The sequence below is a fragment of the Kwoniella botswanensis genome, chromosome 1 (genome assembly GCF_036426115.1).
Source record: "Kwoniella botswanensis chromosome 1, complete sequence".
NCBI classification, from domain to species: Eukaryota; Fungi; Basidiomycota; class Tremellomycetes; order Tremellales; family Cryptococcaceae; genus Kwoniella; species Kwoniella botswanensis.
This window is the reverse complement of record NC_088599.1, coordinates 17474920-17493191: the sequence shown is the minus strand read 5'-3', so window position 1 is coordinate 17493191 and position 18272 is coordinate 17474920. Positions and strand designations below refer to the sequence as shown.

General features: G+C 45.1%; 7 protein-coding genes across 7 annotated transcripts; 3 read left to right on the top strand and 4 right to left on the bottom strand.

Moving 5' to 3' along the window:
* Window positions 1–55: 55 nt before the first annotated feature.
* On the bottom strand, window positions 56–1556 carry L199_006619 (uncharacterized protein; the record flags this gene model as incomplete). Its single annotated transcript, XM_064892317.1, has 8 exons — window positions 56–87; window positions 152–639; window positions 744–834; window positions 905–964; window positions 1028–1169; window positions 1241–1273; window positions 1335–1394; window positions 1455–1556. The coding sequence occupies 8 exons, from the start codon at window positions 1554–1556 to the stop codon at window positions 56–58; spliced, it is 1008 nt and encodes a 335-aa protein (XP_064748389.1).
* Window positions 1557–1684: 128 nt separating this feature from the next.
* L199_006618 (uncharacterized protein) lies at window positions 1685–2636 on the bottom strand (the record flags this gene model as incomplete). Its single annotated transcript, XM_064892316.1, has 6 exons — window positions 1685–1810; window positions 1895–1940; window positions 1999–2087; window positions 2177–2312; window positions 2392–2399; window positions 2472–2636. 6 exons carry the CDS (start codon window positions 2634–2636, stop codon window positions 1685–1687), a joined length of 570 nt encoding a protein of 189 aa, XP_064748388.1.
* Window positions 2637–3209: 573 nt separating this feature from the next.
* L199_006617 (uncharacterized protein) lies at window positions 3210–4950 on the bottom strand (the record flags this gene model as incomplete). The annotated part of the gene is made up of 2 exons (XM_064892315.1): window positions 3210–4081; window positions 4209–4950. The coding sequence occupies 2 exons, from the start codon at window positions 4948–4950 to the stop codon at window positions 3210–3212; spliced, it is 1614 nt and encodes a 537-aa protein (XP_064748387.1).
* A 964-nt stretch (window positions 4951–5914) lies between these two features.
* Window positions 5915–6973, top strand: L199_006616 (uncharacterized protein; the record flags this gene model as incomplete). Its single annotated transcript, XM_064892314.1, has 1 exon — window positions 5915–6973. The coding sequence occupies one exon, from the start codon at window positions 5915–5917 to the stop codon at window positions 6971–6973; it is 1059 nt and encodes a 352-aa protein (XP_064748386.1).
* A 2720-nt stretch (window positions 6974–9693) lies between these two features.
* Window positions 9694–10985, bottom strand: L199_006615 (uncharacterized protein; the record flags this gene model as incomplete). The annotated part of the gene is made up of 2 exons (XM_064892313.1): window positions 9694–9837; window positions 9915–10985. The coding sequence occupies 2 exons, from the start codon at window positions 10983–10985 to the stop codon at window positions 9694–9696; spliced, it is 1215 nt and encodes a 404-aa protein (XP_064748385.1).
* Window positions 10986–12033: 1048 nt separating this feature from the next.
* Window positions 12034–13268, top strand: L199_006614 (uncharacterized protein; the record flags this gene model as incomplete). Its single annotated transcript, XM_064892312.1, has 2 exons — window positions 12034–13038; window positions 13086–13268. 2 exons carry the CDS (start codon window positions 12034–12036, stop codon window positions 13266–13268), a joined length of 1188 nt encoding a protein of 395 aa, XP_064748384.1.
* Window positions 13269–13680: 412 nt separating this feature from the next.
* On the top strand, window positions 13681–17926 carry L199_006613 (uncharacterized protein; the record flags this gene model as incomplete). The annotated part of the gene is made up of 14 exons (XM_064892311.1): window positions 13681–14064; window positions 14135–14299; window positions 14382–14551; window positions 14626–15172; window positions 15246–15267; window positions 15324–15413; window positions 15477–15566; window positions 15619–15955; window positions 16021–16151; window positions 16211–17066; window positions 17129–17242; window positions 17309–17384; window positions 17451–17594; window positions 17663–17926. The coding sequence occupies 14 exons, from the start codon at window positions 13681–13683 to the stop codon at window positions 17924–17926; spliced, it is 3390 nt and encodes a 1129-aa protein (XP_064748383.1).
* Between the last annotated feature and the right edge of the window lie 346 nt (window positions 17927–18272).

Here is an 18272-nt window from a genome sequence, read left to right as displayed (position 1 = left end):
ATGTAACAGCCACTTGTGAGTGAATTTCGTCCCCAGACCAGATTACTTGACATAATCAGGGGAAACCAGCTCGAAGGTTATCGTATTCTACACCAATGTCCCAACGCAACGTCAATTACCCTTACGAATCCTGAGCAGTGATCGAACTTACCAGAAGTAGGATATTCCAACCTGTTAGTAGTCGTGTCCAACCCACCTCCATACCTCTTAAAAGCAGTGACGACCGTATCCACCAGACTATATCCAATAGCAGTATTGATAGAAACAGTATTGTTGTTACTACCACCGTTACCACCGTCATCTCCTGTACCAGTACAATTATGATCACCACCACCTTGGCCATGTCCACCCCGGTCTTCTTCTGTACAATTGTTATGTCCTCCACCATCATGTCCTAAATTATCACCCTCCTCTCCTTCTCCGCCTTTCTTGTTTCTTCCGTCAACACTTCTCTTGCTCCAGTCATGCTGTCTCTCAGCACTCAGATCACCAGGTCTACTAGCACCTTCAGGTTGAAGTCTCGAGTAATCCCCGTCGATTGACCAATACATCATTCCTCCGATATTGTGCTCGATCACGTAGATTGCTTTTTGAAGGGCTAAAGTGGGAATGTCGAACGATACGACTCTTCCATTTGATCTGAAAATACGTTTGTGGCATTAGCCGCTATACTGAGAGAAGAGATCTTGCCAGAGTGCAATGATGGAATTGTCCAAGGATTTGGAGATGAAAATTGCACTTACGGGTTATAACTCCATGATCCGCCCAAAGTGGCATTGTAAGAAACTGTATCTCCATCGACGGGTAGTTCAGATACGTCGTACTGTTCGGTACCTTTCAATCCCATAACAATATATAAGCATCAGGATCGACTGTAGAATGGCAACGGAACACAATAGCTTACCAGTCCATGGGGTCCACATGCCTTGAGTACCTGTAAATCCTGTTCCGTAAAGTGGCATACCTGAATTACAGTGTTGACTTATCGTCAGCAGTCGTAATTGGTCGTGATGCAACATGTACTCACCAAGATTGAGCTTCCTAGGATCAACACCTTCATCAATATAGTGTTGTAAACACTGTGAACCAGATGCTCCCACATCTGAAGATTGCCCATCAGGGTGGAGATTCGAAGCGGGAAGAGCAGTGTCGGTCCATGGTCCGGAGAACTAGCACATACCAATCAGTCGAGATATACCTGTCAAATCTGGTGAAGGAAAAGAGTGAGAGGTTCACTCACATCGTAAGCCATCAGATTCCAGTAATCAAGGTACTGCTTGTCCATCAGCGTTCTGTACATATTCCGCTCCATGACTGCGAATGACTGTACTCACCTCATCCATTCCTGCTACATCCTGAGCAGCCCAATTGTATGCCCCACAAGCTGCAGCCCACTAACAGACCGAAACATATACTATCAGCTCCAAGCCAATAATGATCTTGCATCAGCTTACCGATAAGATGAAGTGACCACCTCCAATCTGGCTCGCAGCCGAATCAAGACCGACTCGTAATTTTCTAAACAAATCGACCAGTGGAGCTGTTTGCGCGCTCATCGGGCTATGAGTGACGTTTTCAGTCAGGATTTGCCTTGCCACAAGCATCTCTCAAGGTATCGAAGCAGCTTACTATTCTACATCGCCAGATATATGATAGGTCAGCGAATTACACTTTATACTCAATGCTAGCGGGATGATTCTGACATACCATAATCGAGGCATAGCCCATCGAAACCTAGATTGGTGACCAAGTCTACAGCGGAAGTGGTGAACGTTTCTCGCCATTGTTGAGAGGTGATACCGTTGAAATTCTTCATTCGCATTCAAGGGAATAGAGACTATCAGCCAGGTATATGCTGGTCATTTTGAGTTGTTCGAGGTGGACATTGACTTACGGAAGAATAGGTGGCACCTCCAATACCAAGTTGAACCTTAAGGTTTCTATTTGGGGAGTCAGCTGAGTTACTTCCAGAAAAAAATGAAGGACATGCAAGCTGACCTGTTCTGTTGTTTAAGCAAGAAAAGTTGCTTCAGGTTGCCATAAAGATTATTACCTTCTTCGTTAGTATCGTCCGTGGGGTACGGATACTGCGACCAAGTAAGAATCATCTGAGATCAGCTAATGTGGAACCAAGAGTCTGATCATACAGTCGTACATATCATAGAACAACACTCACTTGGGTATCAGCCCAATCATCACCCAGGAATACTTGCCCACTCTCCAAATCGACGTTGGCAAAAGCATAAATAATATGTGTATAATCAGATGCAGTGATGTTTGTGACTGCGAATGGGTCCGAGTTGTATATTACCCTGTTGCCAATGGACAGTATGGTATATATCAGTTCATGACCAAGATCTATTGTGGAGCTTTGTGTCCGTTCAAACTTACCAATTGGGCTAAGGGATGATTCAATCAGAAAGGATCAATGTCGTTCAGTGTGGTATAGGAGGTGTGACGGAAGAACTCACATAATATCCTACACTCCTATATCCATGCCAACCTATGCCATCTGATTGTCTCTGTTCGATTGATCGTGATAAGGGTCGAGGTGGTGAGACACCCCCTCTTGGGATGGTGATCGCCACCGAGTATGATATGAGGGGTAATAATAATGAGAGGAGGGAGAGTAACATCGTGACCACAGAATCAAGTGACTGAGATGATAGAATGAAGGAATGAGGACACAGTGGAGAGAGATGAATAGAAGAAGGGGGAAAGAGTATGAGGTATGTTGATATATCTTTACTTCGTTTATATACCCTTCTTCGATCATTCAACCTTCATTCTTTGATCAATTAGTCATAATAAACTACAAATTGATCACCGACATCCACCCATCAGTCTCGGCATCGCAAGCTTGAACCATGGGATGGATACCTCGTGGTGTACGGCTGTTTAGTACGCTTGGACCGCCAAGTGATGGTTGTTGATTGAACGTTGAACGATCAGCGCTCCATCAGTATACAATGCAGTACCATCTTCCTCTGAGACATCCTTTGGTGGAATGATCAGTTGGTTACCATCGATTCATCATTCATTCGGGCTCGTATACTGTACACGACCGATCGAAACGAGTAAGTAGTTCATCGTGAATCTATCACCGGTCAGTATTCTTGGCCGTTGATGAACACGATGCATACGTGAACTATCCCAATTGATGATCGTCCTTTTTCTATGTTCCTGATCGTCCATCATCATCAAAACCTTCATGAGAAAATCCATTTCCCCAAGGTGATGACTAGTCCCATCATTGCTGCGCCGGCCATCCCAGCTATTGCCATATCCCTTTCTTGCGAAGGTTGAGTAATGACGTTTAGGTAAGGTGGTAAGCCTTCTATTCGAGTTTGGATTATGGGCTCAAACATCGGCACAGTCGATGTCGATGTAGAGGGGATAAGGGGATCCAAAGGTGGTGCAGCTATCTCTGAAGGTAGATCGATCGGGAAAGGATCATCCTTTATCGCCCTATCTTCTATTGTCGGCATGCTTGTTGGCGAATTTGGCCGTGTTATAGGTAAAACCTCATTGGTTACAGGATGTACCATCTCAAAATCACCAATCGTCACATTCCCTCTGACCGTCCCTTCATGTAATTTAGTTTCTAAACCTTTCAATCCACTTTCCACTTTCAACATCATATCACTCATCCTTTCTTCCAACTTGTTCACCAACCTCTTTCTCTTCCACGGTTCAACAATGACTATCGCCCCAAGGAAGATAATCGCATTCAATGCCAAACCCAACAAGTTCGCATAGGTAGATACACTACGTATCTTATCTGACCAAACTTGTTCTTCATGGTACCTCTGTAAGATAGTTTGCATCAATTCGTTGAAAGCTTTATCAACTTTCATCTCTGCTTCTTTCATTTCGCTCGACGTCCTCAACACTGCATGCGAGGACGAATGATCTTGACGGACGAGATGGGTGAATCGTAACACGTCGGAATCGTCCCATGAATGTTTACGTTCCAACAAAGTATTGACGTCCCGCTGAGCGTTGGATCGGGTAGAGACTGCTTCGTCATATGCCAATTTGGCGGAACGAGCAGATTCACGCAGTTTTTGAAGACTGTCCTCTATCATAGATCAAAAACAGAGCAAGGTCAACCTCTGTACTTCATTGCTATGCTCGAACAAATATAGGAAGGTGTTCGTTCATGACTGCTTTGAGGTGGTCTATCAACAAGGACCAAGCCTACTCACCTTTTTCAAACACTAATCCCTTCAGCCTCTCTACCTCCTTATACCCCGTCATCTCATTCACTCTCAATCCCAAGTCCATCAAGCCTTTCTGCGCATCTTTGGCTACTCTTTTGGAATGCTGTAAGACCGTAGTAGACCACTCGGTCAGACGTTCTCGGACTTCTGGCGGTAGGGATATCGAGGAGGGTAACCTGAGAGATTGTGAGGTCGAAAAAGGAGACGGAGAGCTGGATTCAAGGGAAGAGTTGGAGGACTTGGAGGTTGAAGTAGAGGAAGGGAGAGTTGGGTAATTCGGTAATTGTGAAGTTGTTTCTGAAGCTGCATGTCCGTTTCGCCGGGATTCATCAGAAAGTTCGGAAGGTTCGGAAAGCGTTGAAGGATTTGATGATGAGTTCTGTCCTGCTATAGAACCAGTTCCTGAGCAAGAAGTCGAGGCAGTAGCTACCCCTTCAGGAATAGGCAAACCCGTTCCCTTTCCTTCCGCTGCCAGTTTTTCGTTGGCTGAGCTTGAACTATGAGGCGAGTCATCCAGATCCTTATTCTTCTCTGAGATGGGTAGAGGGGATTGTGTACTGGACCATCGGCGGGATACCGCTATCCGTGTGCAAGGAAGAACTGGGCAAAGAGGTGTCGAAGTTAGGAGAGGCCGTCTGACGGAAGAGTTCAAATATCGTGTTATGGTGGAAGGACCAGGACCAGCAATTGCTGTGGATATGACCGGGAGGACATGGCGGTATGCCATCGAAATTCAGTTGAAGATATAGTCTGATCTGCTATTTGCACTATTGATATTTGCTTTTCAACAAAAGCCAAGTACCATTAAGAACAGATTGGACATCAAGTTGCTTTCGGACAAAGAAGTCAAAGTGGAGGAAAGGAAGGTGACACGTGGAAAGCGCATTGACCTCCGGCGGAGCGAAGATATAGTACTCGAGTGAGACTACAGTTCTGTACACTCTACATGCTACACTCTACAACACTGACTGCCTCTCTTTCGCTGGTATCGCTCAAACCAGTTGGCTCGATCCAACCTCTTAAACTCACTGTCTTGCCTGCGTCATATACAATCATGCGGTTGAACAATACGAACAGACAACCCATCTTCGCCCCCGAGGTCATAGCTCATAGGATTCAGGAACCATCATTTAACAACGTATTGTACTGTATTGTGTATCTTACAGTCCTTTGTCCACCTTTGATCTTCGCCCAATCCGGACATCATAGGACAATGAGACAATACGGTCCTAAGAAGAGGTATTAAGTGATCATACATTGAAGGCATTCACAGGAGACAGGAATGGTCGATCGCACGCGATGCCAATGCTACGTGATCAACGAGCACCGGTGGGCCAATGAAAGAAGTGAGAGAAGAGTCATGTGATCGAGGAGGAAAAACAGGTTGATCATTCCTTGTGTTGTTGTGTGATGGGAGTGACGTACATCACTGATGGTGATTCGATTTTAGCAGCTCACCATAATTCTGACTCAAATATCCCGTCAAATGATGGGATGAGATAGATGATAACAATTTCCCGTCAGCTCACAGTCCGTCACACTTTCTCATCTTTTTTGTTCTTCCTTGACATATTCACATCCATTCTCTTTTGTCTCCTTACAATCTATTGTTCACCCATGTCAGTGTCCTAGACTAATGATGGACTAATCCGCTCAAAAAGTCAAAACAACAATTTCAATTTCAATTCAGAATGATGCATTTCTCCAATTCTCGCCACCGACCTCTTCCACTCCCGTTTCCCCTTCCCTCTTCAGAACCATTCTATCCAGCTTCTACTGACAAAGTACTTCCTGTCAACGACCCTTTCTATCCTGCTGAACGATTCTCCACTCCTGATCCAACATCAAATGGCTTAGTGCGTCGTAAATCGATATTGAAAATGCCCAAAATGGACATTACATGGGATGACAACGCTCAAACCCCAACGCCGACTCACACACCCTTCCAACCAGTTACACCTAATTCTAACCCTAAGAAACTTCACAAGCAATACAAACCCCAACCTCAACCGATCAAGGGAGTTAGGTTCACGCCTTCTACTCAAGGTGAAGGGTTTCCTCATGGATTACCTACACCCGATCCAACGCCAGAGAAGGGAAAGGAAATAAAAGCGAAGAAGAAACCATCCTGGATTCATTGGCCGTTCACTTCCAACAACCAAAACACCAGTGGATCTTATAGAGATATATCGAAGGAAGAGAGATTACCTACTCTAAGGGATACCCCATCACCGACTGGATCAGATCGTTCATGGCATCATCATTCTTCCTACTTTCCTGACTATACACCGATATATCCCAAACCACCTTCCACCATCACTCCAAGCTTGTACCCGCTTACCGCGGCGGACTTGCAAGCTCAAGAACATTCGAGAAGAGTAGGTCATTCAGTGGTAGTTCATTATCCGATGTTACCATCTTGGAACGAATACAGTGGTGGACAACAAGATAAAGCCAAGGACGGTTGGCAATCTTCTACGAACGGGTTGATGAATGGGTGGAATGGGTATGGATGGATGGGTGATAATCTCCCGAAAGCTGGGGAGTTGACATTTGGTAAGCCTGCGCCGGCAGGTGAACCACTTGAAGGAGCCAAGAAGAAGAAAAAGAAGAAGAAGAAGAAAGGTGGACAAGGAGGAGGAGGTGGTGGTGGTGGTGGTGGTGGTGGTGGTGGTGGAGCAGGTGAAGAAGGAGGGGACGATGATGAAGGAGGTGATGAAGGTGAAGGAGGTGATGAAGAAGGTGGATAGGTCCGGTCAACTTACCTCAAATGAAGCTCATTCAGTTCAATTTTTGGCGCTAAAAAGGATAGTGAATGGAGAAAGGGGATATATCCGATCATAACCAAGAGTTCATACTATGAGTGAACTGTTCATCGTCAAAGCTCGCCGCTATTTAGTGATGCATTGTTTCAGTCCTGATCACTAGTGAGCATCCCCCTGCACAGCTTGAGCCATCGCCGAGATAGCTCCGCTATCACTCCCCAGTACTAGACCCTCCTTTTCTATGCGGCCATCCATCCCCTCACACCTCCCAATATTGTGTTCAACCAAGAACCCGCTCGATATGTTGACCAACTGCTCGATGCCTGGACCGAACTCAAGAGGATTTTCAGCTGAGGCTGCCAAGCTCAAGCTTCAAGGATGGTTTCTAGCATGGACAGTAGAACACTCGATGGCGGACCGGGAGGTACAAAGGGTGTTGACAGGGGCGGCAGAACAGCAAGTTGCTGAGCTAGCTGAGAACTTGATTCAGCTCCATACCTACGAAGCTAGTATTTGATTGTATGCATGGGTCTCGCAATCTATCGCAACCACAGCCAATTCAGTGGCAGTCTATCGCACTCCAGCCGATTTGAGCGCATTCTGTTGCACGAGATGCACCAGAGGATCTTGTTTGGCAAGCCAAGTCATCTATAATTTTCCACAGTACAAGATTGCATATGCAAGAGACACACATGTAACAGTTAATATGGAATCTATCCTGTTCGGCAACTGAAACAACATTGCATATGCAAGATATATGTATATCTCAATTAATGTGGTTAATCCAGTTCGGCAACTGATTTTGTATTTCTCCAGGATTAATCCGAGGTGACACAACGAGTGACCTGCATATACAAGACTTTATATCACCTTTGCCGAACACCATCATCTATACGACATCATGTGTTTAGTAGGGGAGCCCAATCGATGTGGGCCTGATATTCTGGTGTGTTGGTTCAGTGGTGAAAGCTCGGGGCTGGCTTGGTGGAGTGTCGACCACCTATAAGCTTTGGAAAGAGAGAGACTCGGAGAGAGGGTCAAGTCATGAGAGAGTGAAGTCGGTATAAGTTTCCATCTACGATACCAGCCAGTAGAGGGTTTTCTTTCACCAACCCCTGGTTGACTAGGGGTCAGAGATCTGATCCCGGCTTGGAGGGTCAGATCGATGAGTGAGTGAAAATCATTTCTCATTCGTCACTCAGTATGCCTACTGAGGTCATTGTTCGATCATAGTGACAGATATCTAAGCTATTCCGGATACATACATTGATCGCACTAACCCTCATCGGAAAGAGTGACTAATACAACTACGGAGTACCATTTGATCTTTGACAACTAGAAATTATGTTTTTAGACTGACGTGAGGGGTTGGTCGAGGAAACGGATAGTATTTCTCTTGTTCTGAAACGCTCGTAACACTCCGTCTCAAACTTATTTTCGTATACTACAGGTTCTGCGCCATTTCCCTCATTCGTCTACCTGAGAGAGTTTGACCTCCGGGCTACGGCGACGATCCTCCAACGATAGCCCTGTGGTCCAGTGAGAAGATGGCCAACGCCAACGGAGACCAAAGCCTGTGGTATCTTGTCGCGAAGAGTCATTGGTGCGGGGTTCGAGAGACTACTCTGCTGCGTGGAGAGATACTCACGAACCCGATACTGAATTGGTGATAGCGTTAGACCTGGCAAGAAGATCACTTAGAATGGGTTTCAACTTTGTCGTTTACGATTTTCTCTCATATTGATGCTGTACTTGAACTGCGTATCATTGATAGTTACCATGTCATAACGATGCTTGCCTTGGATGGTGGAAGCGAGAAACCCTAAATTACCCACAACGTACGTACTCGTACAGCTTCTGATCTGCCCACAAATCGGCCCACAACCCTGCCCACGATGATCTGGCTTAATTGTTACCTTTCGAAGAATTCACTATACTCATATCAGATCAGTCCATTCGCGGGACGATCCAACTCTGCTGTCCATCTACACAACTGAGATCGTACATAGATGAGAACAATACCCCCAAGTTGAAACAGAAAATGAACACCGGGTCAGTGGGGATGGATTATCATCTTTCATGGCTGAATCATCATATACTTCACCTACGGACGAAACTCAAAAGGATACGGATATTCTGTTGAGACATGTGGTTCAGAATGAAAATGGAAATCAGAAAGAATGGTCTTCAGGAATTGGCGTTCCAAATCCTATCAATCTCTCTGAGATCGTTCGTGGTTGGAGCAGATGAGTCCATGCCTTTTGGCTAATAGGTTATGAGTAACTGTAGACCGCTTACAGTACATTGGCTATGAAGTACACAACAGTCTCTCTTGTGTCTCGTTGAATCTGATATGTATAGATTTTAAGATATGTGAAATCTGTGAGAGGCTGTGTACAAGGCAGAAAAGAGGGGAAAGGACGAGATTGTGAATTTACTTGCTCAAATCAGCTCATGCAATTATCGACAACACCAGCAGTACTCTCCCTGATCCTGAATGGCAGGGAAGATTGCGTCAGTTCAAGGATGGTCCATCGAGCTGGTTGATGAAGACGAGGATCAGATCCGATATCTCTGCTATGATATTACAGAAATACCAAAGATAGAGTAGTTTTAGCTCGTAGTGTGACATGCGCAAACAATAACAAACATGACAGTGAGTGTGTCGTCTGCATCGGGATGGTATCGTTAGGAGTAGCATATCGTTATTCCGGTCTATCGCAACCTCCATCGAGTAGATACCTGAACCTATCAGGGTCTTCCTTTAGTGCGATAGGGACATGATGGTAAGAACCTGCTCTTCGGGGTTTGCCAGATTGAGCGATGATATCCTTGAAAGAGAATGCTTCCTATATGGCCGTCCAATCAGCCCCCAAGATCGTCATACATACCACTATGAGAAAGGAGAGATCGTAAATATACTCACAGGATACATATCGAATGGATCCTTCCCTTCACAAACCGTCTTTCTCAATCTATTCATATCTGTCAGACCTTTATGCCTCATTCTATCATTATGACTATATCCTATCATTTTCCCCTTTATCTCGGACAGAGTAGCAAAGCAGAAAGAGCAGTGCCAGCCTGATCCTCCTAATAAGTGATTTCCCTTTCTTCCATGATTATACGCCAACGAATCTGGGTTGTTATAGGTGACGATCTTCGGTCGAAAATATCCACCGTCATTCAAAGGGAATTCGAATGAATATCGATAATTGTCGACATTGAGATGAAGGGGTGAAGGGACTGATGAACACGTTTGTAGTAGTTGTAATGTTTGACGTGAGATGATCTCATCTACATCCGATTGCAAGATCATATCTCCTTTTCTGATTTCACCTTTATCAGCTAAATTCCTCAACTCATTTCCTATCTTGGTTCGCTGTTTGATCTCATTATCAAATGATCCAAGTGGTAAGTTCGCTTCAAAATTTGTAATTAGGTGATATTGTATTTTATCTTTAGGTATGAAATCAAATCTATGCCGATTATCTTGGAAATAGGTAGGTTTGGGTTGACCTGAGAAAGTCATATTCGATTCTACAATTAGGAATTTCGATACGTATGGCTCATATTCCCTCATTCTGATTTCTAGCATATCTATCTCACTTGATAACAGGACCGCATCGATGATCCTCGGTAGTGGTTCTACCGTACTTCTAGCTTTCCATCTATGTAGATCACACCATTTCCTTCTAACTTTCTCATCTTTAGGATCTCCCGGTGGTGGATATTGAGATATATGGTTCCATCCTGATTCAGGTTTATCCCATAACGGTCTCGTTATATATCCGATATCTCTCTTCCACGTACCCAGACTTCCATTCAAGTACAGATATACTCCCAAGATCAAGGCTGTCCCGATTATATAGGTGGTGATTTTCTTCTTGAATAGTTTATTGGGAAAGTACCTTCCGTATTTTGAAGGTTTGACGTAGGCGGATCCAGTCCTCACTTGAGTGTACCGATTCGACTCTACATCGTATGCGGATGACATGTTGACCAGTGGCTGTTCATGTCCATTCGATCAGTGCTGATGGGTTGACGGGGCAGATTTGATATACTACTGTGATCAGTTGGAGACCACATTTATGCCTATCGAAAATACAAATAGGGTGTTGACAGGGAGACAGAGACAACAAAGGAGTCGGGAAGTCACGTGACATCCAATGCGGGTTATCTGATCCGCAGGCTTGGCGCAGCTGGATGTTGGCAGTGGCAAGTGGCCTTAAGGAACTACTCGAGTACTCGTGTCATCCGCAGGTCGTGGATGGTTTCCCTGATACTCCTAACTGCGCTTCATATCATTTGATCATGATGGTGAACAAGAATCATCACCAAGCTGAGAGTCAAAGTATCACACCTAGTCTGATCTCGCGCTTCCGAAGAGTCGGCTCTCCATCATAACCCAGGGAACATTCTCATTCCATGAAACACCTTCCCTTGGTCATAGCTCACTAGTTGCGTCCGTATTTATTGATCATACGCATCTCTCACTGCATGTTTAGCCTCTCCATTGACTTTTACTACCATATACCTCATGAATGCAACGCCGATCACGATAGGAATTTACAACTGAACTCCTTGCCCTTTCCCTGAATTGATTCGAGGATTCGATGTTGCTCCTATGTGCTCGACGAACCAGTTTTTTGCGTCTTCCAAGAATGCAATTGGTCATTGCAGCACTTCAAACATGAAGGAGGGTATGTCTACAGGCTGACGTACCGAATCATTTCTCCTTACATGTGGCCCTTGCTCTAGAGCACTGCCTTCGTGATTCAAAATGTCCTTTGATATGATCTCTTCGCTTGTTTATACGAATCAAGCCCCGGCGAAATGCTGTCATATCTATCAAAGGGAAAAATGACTATTCGACATGGAAGTCAGACGTTACCTTCTGAGGTCGAAGCGACAGGTCTAGGTCATAGTGAGAGACGAGAAGGCTCAATGCTCGCAAATGATAGCTATTTAAAGGTCGAATACCAACCCAACTCGATGAACTCATTGACCATCGGACATATAGCTATATACCATCATTTTTCAATATGCCAACTCAAGAAGCATTCAGCAATGACTCCAAATCTTTCCTGGGTCGCCTCGCCGACAAAGCATCGGAAAATTCTACTAAGACAGCCAAGGCTCAAGAACGATACGAAGAGGTTTCGAAGGTACTTAAATTAGTTGAAAGTTCCGTGAAGAATTACCGGGGCTTATCGCAAGAGAGGTTGAGAAACGGGGATACCTCACTGAGACAGACTGTGGAGAAGAGGATAAGTCAAATCACCGATAATAGTAAACTTCATACCGATAATCCCAAGGAAAACTTACGAAGGATCAAAGATGCATGGAGCTTCCATCCCTTGGGAGTGGAATTATCCTGGTACAATCAAGAGATTGCGGAGAAAGAGATCATTCAGAGTCTTATGCTGGATAATGTCGATATCCTTCCTGATGCGGTGAAGAACACAGAGACGGAGGTCTACTCTGCAGCTATAAGGGAGTTCAAGCATACCAGATCAAACGATCCAGCTTCGCAATCTGCTTTAACCCTAACCCATGAAGAATTGATTAACGACTGGAACAATCCTATCAAAAATGATATCAGAGCTTTCATCGAGACCGCCTGCAGCACTAGGTTTCGCGATACGATCACCAAACGCCTTAACCTCTCGACAGACTATATCAATGAACGTCTGCCTGAGAGATCCCCAATGGGCGCCCAAGTTCTCACGTCAAGACACCCGAACGCCCCGACCCATCTGAGGATCACTGTGGGCACTTCCTACCCCTTCGATAAGGTCCGTTCCAAATCATTGAAAATTCCTTGTTTCCCCTTCCAGCACAATGGTAAGGTATACTCTGCCCTTGAGGCTGGAGAAGAAGGGGAGATCGAGAATACTGCGAAGAGGTTGATGAAAGATCTGGCCCGATCCATCAGATCTTTGCCTACCAGCGAGGGGCTTTCGGAAGATATGATCCAACATGTAGCAGGATCTGATCTGTCGACTATAGCGAAATCCGTTGATGACGATCCCGCCTTACTTGAGACGGTACGCGCAGCACTGAATAGGTCCCTTGAGGAGCGGAAAGCTTCCAGGCGCATCGGTCAAGGCTTATTGAGCGATATCGCTTTATGCCTACACCTGAAGCTGATCTTGCAGAGAGTTTGACTTTGAGACTTATTTGGAACGCGTATGATAACGGCGCTGGCCATTTCTTCTCAAGGGATATTGTCAAACCTGACGACACCCTTCTGGATACTTCGAGATATCTGGTGTAGAATGAGCTCAAGATATTGAAGGTAGATATAGTCCGGCTCGGATAAGCCATGTCCCAGTCAATTAAGAACATCTGTCGCTGTCTCATGTATATGAACACATAAGTATTTATATAGTATATATATAAGAGTATGTTGACATGCAATCATTAAAGTCGGAAAGACCTCTTTCGATTGAAAGCTCATGTCCCTTTCTTTCCGACGGAAGCATCCCTGCTGCTAGGAAAAGATCTGTTTGGTTCATTTCGCATGGTTAATCTTATCTTGCTCGAGAGATCATATACCATATACCATGCCATCGTCGACCTGTTTGCCTTCCTAATATATCGCTTCCTGAGATACATCAGATAGCTTACCATAGGAAATTAGATATCATCTGGGCTGCCAGATACCGTCCTTGCAATGGATTACTGAGATGCCGCACCCCGATTCCATTCAACTCGGTATCCTTTCCCTCGGCCTTTCCTTCCGATTTCCTTCTTCCTCGGATCCTCGATGGGCACCCCTCTCCATACCTTTCCTCGAGTCCGATGCGCTCTTCGATGACCTCTCGGCCCCCTTGGTCCAGCTGCTACGGCTGGCGCTCAGCGATGTAGGTTTGGGCTTCCAGGGGGAGTGGATCAGGGATGGAGTGAAGATAAAGGTCAGATGCTGGATTTTACCTAGTGATGTCCCGGGAAGTATGTGGAAAAGCATACATTCGAAAGATAGAGAAAGGGTAGTAAAAGGGCTGTTGAGTAATGCGTCGAGATACTGGGACATCGGACAAAGTGAAGCAGAAACTATACTGTCCATAATGGTGAGTAACCGGTTTGATTGGAGTTCCTCTCTGGCACAATCACTAGCTAACATTGTAATCGTCCCTGCAGCCTGAGGATGGCCAAAGTATGCAAGAGATCTACTCGAGTATACCCTCACCACCCGATCCACACTTCAAGCGCAGCGATTCACTGTCAGACAGAGAGCTGTTCAACAGCTTGAACGACTATGAGAATCCCTTTGGTGTCAAGACGGACTCATACAAGTATCAGATAGTGAGTGAACCCTGTCGTTTAGTCCTCTAAAAGCAAATACTTTGCGCTCATGAGATATTGGACGCTCATCTGATGAATCTAGAGATCTGTTGCGAAGATGGTACAAATGGAGATGCAGCCTGAAAGACTGGTCGATCCTTCATTCACACCGCTTCAAGAAGCCGGAAGAAATGCGACATACTACGTCAATCTGTCCAACTGGGATATACAGCGGAATCCCGGATGGTATGACTTGCCCAAAGGTGGTATACTGTAAGTGACTATTCTATATTTCTTGTTACGGTTCAGAATGCCCAGCTGAGATTATTATCACCGGCTGTCTGCAGGTGCGAGCAAATGGGTACCGGGAAGACTCTCATGTGTCTATCACTTATCACTTCCACCTTATACCAACCTACCTTACCTCCTTCCAATAGTATCGATCTATCTCCTATCACTACCGATGTGGCAGAGCGTACATACCCATTTGCGGCCAATGCAGATTTACGAGCTCTGACCGGATATCCTCGCTCACGAACTGATCTTACATTCCCATCGCTGCTGGAGCTGTGCGCGAACGTAGTAGCTACCAACGATCCTTCGGCAAAGCATCATAGTGATTTACCAGATATTTTGAGGCCGCTGTTGGAACGCAGAACATTCTATTGTACCCTGCCTGCGGACGATGAATGTTCGCGATATGCGAAGAAGAAGACTTATAATCAGACGGTGAAGAAGATCCATCTCGCAAAAGGAACACTAGTGGTAGTACCACAAATTCTGATCCATCAATGGCAGGCGGAGATGGTACATCATTTGGAGGAAGGAGCTCTAAGTGTGTATAATGTGGAAGGAAAGGAACTGCCCAGCATCGAAACGCTTTTGGAGTACGATGTGAGTGTTCTTTCAACGTATCAGTAAGACTCACAAACACATGTTTACACCTATCTTGTTTTTTCTGAACTAGGTGATTCTAATGGATACCTTACGTGAGTTTTGAACCGCAATCGTGTCTTATGCCTTATGCTAATAAATTTGGTGATAGGTTTCGGAGCGGAGGAAACGCAGCACAGAGTGTCAAAGGGCATGAAGCCTTCAGTATTACTTCAAGCCAGGTGGAAGCGTATAATCTTGGGTCAGTATGGGACCTGTCCCTCCAATGCGATTCCTCACAACTGATGCTCACAACGATCTATAGATGAAGGACATACAGCACAGTCGAAGCTGACGAACTCGATGACGTTCGCAAGGCAACTGAGTGTAGAGCGACGATGGCTTGTTAGTGGTAGTGAGTTGAAGCGGGATTCGCTTGAGTGCGAATGCTAATATGCACTGTTTAGCTCCGACACGACATCTACAGCAAGGAGGCGAAGCAGAGCTAGAGAGCATTGATGTCATTCATTCTCCCGATGTTTCTCGAACAACCACTCCAACTGCCAATGATGTGCATATCGATCGGGAAGCCCTCACAATGCATCGTGCATGGAACCAGCTTGAACTAGAAGACGCCTATCGGATCGGAAGGATGGTTGGAGGGTTCTTAGCTGCTGAGCCATTCAAGACCGAAGGTGGATTTGAGAGGAATGTCATTGCTCCACTCAAAAATAAAGAAGGACCCTCTTTTGGCGCTGTAAGGAGGATGAAGTATATAATGAACAGCCTCATGGTCAAGCATGCGTGAGGGAAAATTTGCCAATACAGCCTCTAATCTGCGATACAGTAGGCTGATGTTTGAAGAGTAGACCGCATGTAATAGATATCGAAGCTCAATTGCCACCGTCGACGATCATCAATGAACTACTACAATTTGAACCAATGCAAAAGATAACATATAACGTCCTTGCTGCGCTAGTAGCGAGTAACGTATATACCAGTGGGTTGTCCAAACCAATGCCCTATAAGACATGATTACTGATTGATCCTTGTGTGCAGGTGGAGGAGAAGATATCGATTATTTCCTACACAAGGACAACCGAGAGGCGTTTCTTCAAGTGGTCGATAACCTTCATTTAGCATGTTTTTGGTACTCCGCTCGAGACATGGGTGTCAAGGGTTGTTTGGATCGAACCAAGAGCTGGCTTGAACGTCATCCAGAAGCAGACCAATACGTACGAGAAAAGCTGGAAGAGGCATGTCGCCATCTACAGCTGGCGCTAGACAGTCAAGGATGGAGTGAATGGATGACTAATGGTGTTTCCATGCCACTTGATGGACATGCCCTCCCTTCATTGATCAAGGAATCTTGGTCGGATTCCTTCAACTCCAGACCCGATATGGTCGATGTTCATAGTTTCAACATTCTGAGAGAGCTCAATCAAAAAGGGAAACGCGTCCAAGATCTCCATATAGTAGGATGGGATCATAGAAATTCGAAATTAGAAGATTTCCAAAAGACAATGGCGAAATACATGGAGAAACACGCAAAAGAACAGAAGAAACTGGCAAAAGCTAAGAATTCAACTGCTGCAAAAGCACCTAAAGCTGTCATCAAGTCCTCCTCATCTCCAGTCAAGAACGTTTCAAAAAAGAGGAAAAACACAGATATGGATGAAATGGATCAAAGGCTACAAGAGGCAGCACGGAATGCCGCATTGGCAAGCAACCCTTCGATCGCCAACCTACCCAGACCATTGCCCGATGTAGTTCACACCAGAAGTAAATCGGCGAAAGCCAATTTCGTTGCGAGGACTATATTGTCTGCTGACAAGAATGATAAGTTTGTCATTTTTGGTGATGCTTATGAACTGGGTCATCTGACCGAACTCCTAGATTTGCTGGATGTCACGAGGTAAGCACTATCACTCGCTTTGTCCGTCATCGAATACTGATTTCCTTCCTTGTTCTCGTTAGTACGTTTGTGGGAAGCGAATTGTTCACAAGGGACCGACGTAAAGCTTTGGACGATTTTCAAAAACCTGAAATCAGAGTATGTTTATTAGACCTTAAGGTCGGTGCTCGAGGGTTGTAGGTTATATTTTCCCACTACATATTGATTCATATTGATGCGATCGCTGATACGACATTTGTCAGAAATCTTGTCATTGCCAATCGAATGATCTTCCTTCGACCCATATGGAATTTGGATATCCAGGCACAAGCCATCAAAGTGAGTAACTATTTGATCCTAATGATCTTATCTTATACAATTGATTGATTTCATACTCCGACGCAGCGTATCCATCGAATCGGTCAACGTAGGCCTACAAAGATCCAAATTTTGGTTACCGAAGGTACATTTGAGGAAGATATCGCTAAACGATCATCCAAGAATCGATCTCAGGACGATGAAAAGCTGTATTCGAGAGCTATGATCGAGGTTGGTCATTCCCATCATTACTGTGTTGGTCGTCCAGAAGTTGACTGACATGAGCCGATATTGGCTAGAATCCCAGATTCGTTTGTCCCGAGAAAGAAGAGACAGAGAATTTCGCTGTGCGTTTCATACCCACAATCGAATTCCTGTCCGCTACCGCTGTCACAGGTATCAACGGCAATGTCATGGATAGAGATGGCCATGACGTGATGGATCATAAACCGGGTTCGGTCGTTGTACACAGGGATCCTGGTTCAGCTACCGCCACATACGTGAAAAGAGAAACAGAAGGCTTAGGTGGTATTAAGAAGCGAGCTCGAGTAATGTTCGCATAGATTACTATATGCTGTAAATGAACGATGATCTGCTATCTGTTGGAGCTAATTGGTCTCATAGGTCATTGTATCGTCTTCCACCATTATTCGCCGCAGACAATGTCAGTCTACAGTCAAATGCATGCCTCTTCTACCACGACTCGGCTCGTGGGCCCATTTTCAGACTTCGAGGTGTACATGTTTCACCATAAAGCTCCAGTAAAATCATGATATGTGGTCCAACTTCGTGAACCCGATGCAGGGTACTGGTACCGATCCTTCCTATTGTGACAATTCGCTACATCATCGCAAGCGAGTTCATCCTTTCATGCTCCCATAAAGAATATCTTAGTTTGTAATATACTGT